We start from the raw sequence: 9,298 nt of genomic DNA on the forward strand, positions 1-9,298 counted from the left end.
GGTTAATAGTCACCGTGAAAAATAAAGTGGAAGTAACTACTACCCTTTAAAACTTTTAAAATATCAAAATGAATTGGTGAGTATTGTACCATATGTATCAAATTTTAACTTTTATCTTTTTATTTTAACCCCAAACTTTACTTTTAAGTGTTATGTAGTCTAATCCAGGAGGAATCTAAATTGGGTTCTAAAGATTTCCTCTTTGGTTAGTATTTTTTTAATTAAAAAATTATACAAAAATAATAGAGAGCAATATATGCAGTGCTTGTATTATAAATAGGGGTAATTTGAGTATTAAAAGTATCATAATTGTTGGAAGTACCTAGAACAGAGTATTGATACTTTGAATCTTACCTATGCATGCTATAGTAGGAGTCAAACAAAGCCCAAGAAGGATAAATAATAGTAATTTCTCAAGTTTCATCGGTTAATGTTGTTTGTAACTTTCATCTTTTTCTTTTAGCCCCAAACTTCACCCTAAGTAGCCTAACCCAAAAGGGAAGTGAATTGGGTTTTATGGATTTCCTCTTGAGCTAGTGTCTTTTCAAATTAAAAAAAAAAAAAAAAAACTATACAAAAATAACAGAGAGCAATAATGTGTGGTCCTTGTGTGACTAATATGGTAGTACGAGTAATGAATATCAACAATTATGAAGAATAACTACAAACAATCAATATGAGACAAAAAATTTATAGAGGTTTGGCCAATTCAGCCTTACGTCTTCTCCCCAACCATACTACATAAGAATTTTTACTAAATTAGTTAGACTTTTTGGGTGCCAACAAAACCTTTACAACATTTGGACTTCCAAGGTATCAACAAAACCTTTATAACATTTTAACTTCCAAGTGCCAATAAGACCAACCAAATAGACTTATTGGTGCTATATCAACCTTTCTACTGTTCAAACCTTGAAAACTCAACAAATTTCAGTTAGAAAACCACTAGCTGATCAATTATGATAATATGGAACAGTTTTTTTATAAGAATAATAATATAAACAATTAAAGCACAATAAAAATGCCTTACTAGGTTTATATGCAAATATAGAATGAAACTATTCAAATGCAAGAATAAGCATAAACAAATACTGGCTTGTGCACTTGAAGAGACTATTGATTCTTGGAGAAAATCAATGAAGCACAAAGTTGCTCTCTTACTATTGCTTTCTTTTCTCTTTTTCACAATATAGTTCAATACACTTCATTTAGGCTTAGTTTGGAGAGAGTACAAATACAAATATGTATTATGCAAATACATACAAAATACAAGGTTTTGCGCTCTACACATTTGTATTTGTACTCCTTCCAAATTGAGACTTAGTTTTTCAATTTAAACTCATGCATATATAACATGAATCAAGTTTAGAGAATTTGTGACCATTTTAGAATCATTAGAAAGGGGTTAAACCATTCTTAGAAATGTGTATAACTTATTCCCAACAAGATTGAAAGCTTACTAGAAGAGGAAATAGCCATTGAGCCATCAAATGGTAAAACATCTTCTTGTTCTTCATGAAATAGTCAACTGGTACAAGTGGGTCTCCATTGCTTCAACCTTGTTAGGAGCAAGTAGTTGACTACCATGATGTTTAAATAGGCGACTACTACTTACAAGAGATAATTTGTTCTCTTCGGTGTCGACTATTACCTCTTGGTAGTCGACTAATATCAATATGTTCTTGACTAATGGATATAGTTGAATACCCTTACTCCATTAGTCGACTACTAACCAAAGTCAATGTGACACCAAGCTTAGTTGTCACAGGTAGTCGGCTACTTAGTGACACCAGTCTTGGCTATCAAAAGTAGTTGACTATTGCCTTATAGGTGATTGACTAATGACCATGTCCAACCTTAGAAATTTCATGTAGAAAACTCCTAAGGCTCCGTTTGTTTGTGATACAAACACTGAATCGGGGTATTTATGTACCCCGATATACCCCGATTCGCATTTATTTGATATGTAAAAAAGTAATGATTACCAGATCAAAAATGCATTTTTTGACACTTTTGTACTCTGAAAAGAGAGCATTACTGTATCTATTTTTTTAGATACAATTTTGTGTTCTTTTGATAATTAACTTTTTTATCAAAGTTAAGGCATTGGAGCATAAGATAGTTGGAGCATTTAATAATGGGCCCACATTTTGCACCAATTTCAACCAAACATGATGAGTGCAAAAAATGGTTTAAAATGTGAGCCATGGTTGTATTCATGAACCGAAAAAAAGGTGAATATGCAATGTACATATTTGTATTTGCATTGCAACCAATTAAGCTTCTACATTTAGAATTTTCACAGTTGAAACTCAATTTAAAATTTAGGTAAAAGCCTAACCATTTAATCGTTAGTCTTCAAGGTCTTGATTATACTGATGTAGGTTAATTAATCCCATCTTCTGTATCTTGCAAATGATTACATCAAGTCCTAAAAGAAATAAAAACAAGTTATAAGCTCTATAACTTATGTCTTCTTCTTCTTCTTCATGATAGCGTACTTTCTTGCTTGGAGAGAGTTTGTTCCATCATTTAATAAGGTTTCATACTACTCTTTTCACAAGTGTTAATACTTTCAATGAATTTGCTATCATTAAAACACATAGGGTGAAATACTAAAGCTGAGTTTGGTTGCAAATGCAGTTTTATTTGCACTAAAACAAATGAAGAACTACAAATTTTGGTTTAATTTTATTTTGGAATTTACTTTATTTTGCTTTAGGCCTTATTTTAATTCATTTGCATGGCAAAAAACAAAGTAAGGTAAAATTTAAAACAATTTGGTTTTACCATATGGATAATCGTGTTTGATTGGGCAAGTTTAACTTCAAATATTTGCATCACTATTTATTGAGTTATGTGCATATAGGTTCAACTATGAGATGTCATACCAAAAAAAAACTTATAACTAATCAACATTTATCTAGCCAATTAGGTAAGTTTTTATTTTGATTGATCAAAGGCTTTTCAGTTTGGCATTATAGATTTTTTTTTTTTTTTTACTTTTCAATGTTTCTCTTGAGCTGGTATTTCCACTTTGGTTTTCCCATGTAACACCTCTGTGCTCAAAATATAATAAACTGTCATGCATTATTTTATATATCATTTCACTTCCCTGATTAATTTATCAACACAATATTTCTGGCTCAATTTGGAAAGAGTGCAAATACAAATATGTATTTGCAGCGTATATATCTGTATTTGTATTTATATTCTTCTTAAACTGAGCAAGGATAAATACAAATATTGACATCCAATGGGATTGATTGATGGCATGTGCATCCACCCCTTGGTTGACCAAGAGTCTCACGCAGATGAGACAAGAAGAAACCTGAAATTTCAAAGGAACTACCGTCCACTGTTTCAATCTTCTTGACAAATTGACCAGGCCCACCATCCAATAAAAAAAGAAAAAAAAAACCTACCCACAAACTTTCTAGGCCACATTACAAAGAAAAAAAACAAAAATCAGGCTTTTAGAGTACAAGGCTGAACCGTGGACCAGTCTCAAATCGATTATTAATTAATAGGTTCTATAAAATAGATCCAAATTAGAACTAATTAATTATCATTAATTAGGATAATCAAGTCTGACATGATTAGACTCGATTATATTTAACATTTATAATTACCCATGATAATAACTTGGAACTTAAACTTTATTTTTGATATTATAATCTTAATGAAAACAATACTAAATACTGTTTATGAAGCCGGAAAGATATGATACAAAAAAAACTTCAATCAATTAATCATATTCATAAAAGTATAAACCAACCTGATGAATTTGCACCAAAATTCAGGGGTTGCCATTAGTCAGAATCTTTGCAATACGATGTCTTTCCGGCATCATAGATTTTCCCTATGAACTATATATAATTATATAATACATAACTAAAAATAAAGGGTTGTATTGATTTTGTTCAATCGGATAGACCCGATCCATTGATAGCTCTAATCAAGGAGGTGGTAAATATAAGACCCCACATTAGATGCAATTATTAGTACCTGACATGTATGGGTTATGGATATGCATGATTTCCTTTGTATATATGCACGGATGGTTTCTGGGGCAGACTTGGATTGTGAATGAGATTGATGTTCACATGTTATGCATATTTTCCACAGCAGAGCATGTGCTTGGAGAGAGATAGAGAGAGAATCTACTGCAGTGCTGCTCAGCTCAGTTCCCCATGTGAAGCAAGCAAATCGTTTGGTGGAAAGCATGTATCACTGACCTCATCTCCTCTCCATCTTTTCTCTTTCCCCTGCATGTGACCCCCCCATCTCTCTCTCTCTCTCTCTAGATGATGTTTCTTCTCACCCCATAAAATGGTTCCAATCCCCACACCTTCCACACTCACTCCTCTCTGCACTTCCCAGAGAACACCATGAGTGCACGCTTTGAAGCTCTTCATTCAAACTTTCTGTAGGATACAGAATGCTAATCCAACCAGCTTTCAAGCTTGGCTTCTGGACTCTTCTTGTATTTTCCTATCTCCAATATGGTCTGTTATTATCTTTTCTCTCCTCTTTCATATGTATATATATTCATGCATGCTTCATATAGTAGCTAAAGCTCAAGGAATTAATACTTCACAGTTCAGATATAGAAGAGATTAAATGATAAAAGGGAAAAAACAAAGATAGAGATTTCTGTCTTAGAAAAGTTTTTCTCCAGTAGATTAAAGTATTACAGTGATGAGTATTGATTTGTTGATTTGTGTAGAACTTATCATGACTGGGTATACTAAATCATCTGCAGGGTGGGCTGCAAAATGTGGTGCCAATAGTCCTTCAGTGAGACAGACTCAGGTGGGATTTGGAGATCCTCCAAAATTCATGGTGGAAATCCAGAACAACTGCCCCATGTGTCCTGCCATTGATATTCACGTGAAGTGTGGAAGCTTTTCTCAGACTCTGGTCGACCCCAGTCTATTCAAGGTACTGGGTTACAATGACTGTGTTGTTAATGGCGGGTTGCCACTGGCTCCTCTGCAGAAAATCTCCTTCAATTACTCCCACCAGAAGTTTCTCATGTCACTTAGTACCTGGTACTTCCAGTGTGAGTGAATGTGTACATCAGCCCTCTGGCAGTACAGTTAAAGATATTTTGTTTTATATCATCTGGTGTTTGTTCTTAATTACAGTAGATGATGATGATCTCCTGTAATAACTTATTAATTTTGTAAACACATCCATTGAGTGAATTGTCAGAAGCACAAATACCATCAACTATTACTATGTGAACACTAGTGCTTTATTTTGATTCTTCACTTAAAAAAAAAAGGTTTGTTTCAAGAATAAGAAGCTTAACATTACTTTTCATGGAATTCTTATGGTAGCTACCGACTCAAGCAGGTAAGAGTTTGGGTTACAAACCAGGACAATCATGCATCCAAAATTGAACTTCATCAGGAAGTTTTTCACCTGTAACTTTGAACTCACAGGCTGTGTTTGGTTGCAATGCAATTTTATCTGTACTAGTACAAATGCATGGGAGTGCAAATCAAGAAAATGCAAATTCCTGTTTAATTTTGTTTTGGATCTTACCTTATTCTATTTCATGCCTTAATTTACTTCATTTTTACTGCAATCAAACAAAATAAGCTAAAATTTGAAACAAAAACAGGTCAGAATTTACGATCAAACCATTTGCACTGCCATAGTTTTGCATTAGTGCAAATTTATTTGCATTGCAACCAAACACAGCTTCAGAGACGAACCAAGATTTGACAAACTGGGGAGTCCTTGTTCCCAAACCTATGTTATCACATTAACTCCTTGTCAATTGACACTGACCTCAGTACCATTTATCCTAAAAGCTTAAGCTGTTAGGTAAGGTCTTTGAATAGATTTTTATTCTTTAACTCAAGAGTAAACAAGGATTGAACGCTAGACCACTTGATCAAATAAGATTTAATACCACCTTAAGGAACTATTTTATTTAAAAGCTTAAGCTGTTAGATAAGGTCTGTGGATAGGTATTTATTCTCTAACACTAGTCTCTATTGAAATTCTAAATGCAACCCTCAATGTCATTTAACATTTATAGTTGAAGCTGCATAGTCTCGTTTAAAAAGAAAGGAATACCATGAAATGTGGCACCTAAAACCAGTTGAGCAAGGGCATATCAATTGATTGGAATTAACGAAGTTAAGGGTCTGTTTGGTTCATAATTAGAATCAGAATCGGAATCGGAATCGGAATCAAAACCCTTTGGAATCGAAATCAGAATAGTCAATTCCCATAGTCTGTTTGGTTCAGACAAGAATGAAATTGAGAATTAAAATCAGCGGGGATTAAATTTCATTCCCAAGAGAGGGGCAGGGAATGACCATTCCCTCAAATGGGGGAATACCATTCCAGCAGAAATGGGAATAGGATTCTGATTCCGATTCCGCCCAACCAAACAGTTGGAATCGGAATAGCCCATTCCGATTCCGATTCCAAACCCCTATTCCCACAAACCAAACGGACCCTAAATTTTATAATTAATTAATGTATCTCCCATATGTTAGGATTTGTGAAGCGAAAAGCTTGTTGAGAAGGGCCAGTTTCAGTTGTAAAGGCTAGGTTTTAGAAGAAGCAGGAAAATATGTTTCGAATATTATGAGAAGGGCCAGTTTCGTTTCAGCTGCAACCCAAACACAACCAAACCAGATTTTCTTTGAAATACCTCATAAAATTGGTGGGCACTTGAATTGTAAGCCCTGTTTAGAGGTTTTGGATGCATAATATGAAGAGACAGAGGATGGTTTCTCTAAGAATGAAGTAATATTTTGTTGAATTTTGTGGCATCCCTCAAAGAAAAAGGATGTAAGAATTAAGCAAAGGAAAAGAAAGATTAATACCTTTTGGCCCCTCCATAGTCATAGCTCCCTACAATCAAGAGGTTCATTCTTAGTTTATTAGCCACTCACATATCAATAACTTTGTGTCTCCTTATGTGGCCTTCACTTCATATGTGATATAAGAAAATAGGCCAATTGAAACCATAAATTTCAACATTTATCTTGATATAAGTACACTTGTTGACACAATTAATAAACACACTATTAGTCTCAGTTAAACATTGAAGAGTTCCATCTCCATTCAGTTGTTCATCCCCAACTATTGCTTCTCTATATATTCTTAATAAATCTATATTTTTGAATTATTTAGCCACATTACAGATTGTCTAGTTTTCATTCCTTTTAAGATCAATAAAAGAATTGCTTGTGATCATGGATTCTGAAGTGTGCAAGTGTAACAACTTCAATTTAAGATACGTCCAAAGAAGAAGAAGACTTTGTTATCATTGCATCCTTATAAGCCAAGAGGGAGAAGAGATTAATAGAAAATTTTGTTATCATTGCATCCTTATAAGCCAAGAGGGAGGAAAATACAGCTCACAAATTAAATATAGATCTCCATATATTACTAAATATAAGATTAAAACGTAAGTGGTTTAGTAAACTACTGTTAAAGCAAGGACCAAGAAAGGAAGAAAGAAATGTAGCTAATGTAAATGAGAACCTTCGAATATAAGTGGTTCAGCAAACTACTACTGAAGCAGCGATGCAACTGGTGTGAAGCACTCACACAGGATCCTTCAAAGGCCTCCATGGCACCAGTAAGTAGAAAAACTGAAGCAAATGAATGATGATATTCCCCTTTAAGGCTACGATTTACCTGAAAGAAGCTTGAAGAATCTCTTTGCCAGTTCGGAGATGAAAGAAGAGGAGCCTCAAAAGCTGTTAATGATGATATTCCCCTCCATTATGAGGTAGCTTTTTCCTATTCAAGATGTAAGATCAATGACTTTAAAAGCTTAGCTATTCCTCTGCAACAAGAGGAAGTCTCGAGAAGAGTCATCTCCTCACAAGACTTGAAAACCACGTGGTAGAGCCCTTATTCTTGGGGTCGGGATGTAATGAGTGAGCACGTAATAGCTGTGTGACACATGTCCGGTTAATGTGCCTTTAAGCCAAATGTTTTTTATCCATTAGACAGAAATTATTCATTATTTTATTATCTTTATTAAAATAATTAAAAATAAAAAAAGAAAAACCTAAACATGTTGGAATTTGGGACTCATTTATGTTTTTCTTTTTCTTTTTCATTGTTTTTATTTTTGATTATTTTGAGAAAGATAATAAAATAATGAATAATTTTTGTCTAACAGAGCAAAAATGTTTAGATGAAAGGCGCATTAATTAGGACATGTGTCACAGCTATTACGTGCTCACTCATTGTGCTTACCTAACGTGTCCATTACATCTGGACCCTTATTCTTCCCTTTTGTTCTTGTTGTAACACATGCTATCCAACAAAAAAATTAAAAATATTTTATTTTCATTCCTCACTTGAATTGTTGTGTCATAAAAATAAGGGTATAATGACTAAGGGGCAATAGTGGAAATAGAAAAACCAGGGTCGTTTTTTTTAAGGTATTTTGACAATTAACCAATTACCATGTGCCGTTCTCATTATCATGGTGTAAATGGCCAAGGGGCAATGCTGCAAATAGAAAAATCAGGGTTTTTCGACGATAACCATTCTCATTTTTATAAATGGTACAAGTACAAATAAAGTTATTGATTAGACTTGGCAAAAAGTTGACCTAACCTGCAAATCTAACCCAACCCAACCCAAAAAAACAATGTTAGGGTCTCATATTTAACTACCTAAGTTTGAGAACGACCCGACACAACCCAACCTGGAAAAAATGGATTGGATTGGGTCATTGGTCAGCCCATTGACCTGATTGTTAGGTCTAATTGGAACTATTTATGTATTGTTAAAGACTTTCTCTCTTTTATCTTTACTACTTAGTCACTCTTTATCATTTACTCTTTGAATTGTTGAATGTTCAAGTTTTTTTTTTAATTTTATGTTTGGAATGTAAAGTTAATTCTTTTATTTTTTATATTTTCATGCATTTTTTCTTTATTTTTTAAAATTTCTGTTATTTGAATTGACCTGTGTGTCAACCCTAACCTGAACATTTTGGGTTAGTCTCTAGCATTTGCTGGCCCAACCCAAAATCAACCCATAGTTTCTTGACCCAACCCGAACCCGACCCACTCAACCCAATTGCCAGGTCTACGGGTTGACAGATACGTCCCAAATTTTACTGTCCACTTCTACCTAAACAAATTTTACTATCCACAATTCCACATCCACATCACCAGCCGGTCTAAATCACTTAAGTTGTTTCAAAAAGTAATGGGCTGGGCTTAAATCTGGTAAATGACAATAACCTCGGAGCTTAAGGCCTGGCCTCAAGGCCCCCAACACAAAACACAATCAAAGT

At 34.0% G+C, this 9,298-nt stretch overlaps 1 protein-coding gene and 1 long non-coding RNA gene across 2 annotated transcripts; one reads left to right on the plus strand and one right to left on the minus strand.

Annotated features, from left to right (window-relative positions):
- The first annotated feature begins 4,283 nt into the window (after nt 1-4,283).
- LOC104593488 (PHD finger protein) lies at nt 4,284-5,263 on the plus strand. The gene is made up of 2 exons (XM_010253361.3): nt 4,284-4,508; nt 4,766-5,263. Exons 1-2 carry the CDS (start codon nt 4,442-4,444, stop codon nt 5,071-5,073), a joined length of 375 nt encoding a protein of 124 aa, XP_010251663.1. The 5' UTR covers nt 4,284-4,441; the 3' UTR covers nt 5,074-5,263.
- LOC148790280 (uncharacterized) lies at nt 5,163-7,896 on the minus strand. Its single transcript, XR_016078442.1, has 2 exons — nt 7,675-7,896; nt 5,163-6,882 (listed from the first exon to the last, which is right to left on the minus strand). It is a non-coding gene; the product is annotated as an uncharacterized LOC148790280 (long non-coding RNA).
- Nucleotides 7,897-9,298: the final 1,402 nt, after the last annotated feature.

Source organism: Nelumbo nucifera, chromosome 7 (assembly GCF_055504915.1).
Source record: "Nelumbo nucifera cultivar China Antique chromosome 7, China Antique-T2T, whole genome shotgun sequence".
Lineage (NCBI taxonomy): Eukaryota > Viridiplantae > Streptophyta > Magnoliopsida > Proteales > Nelumbonaceae > Nelumbo > Nelumbo nucifera.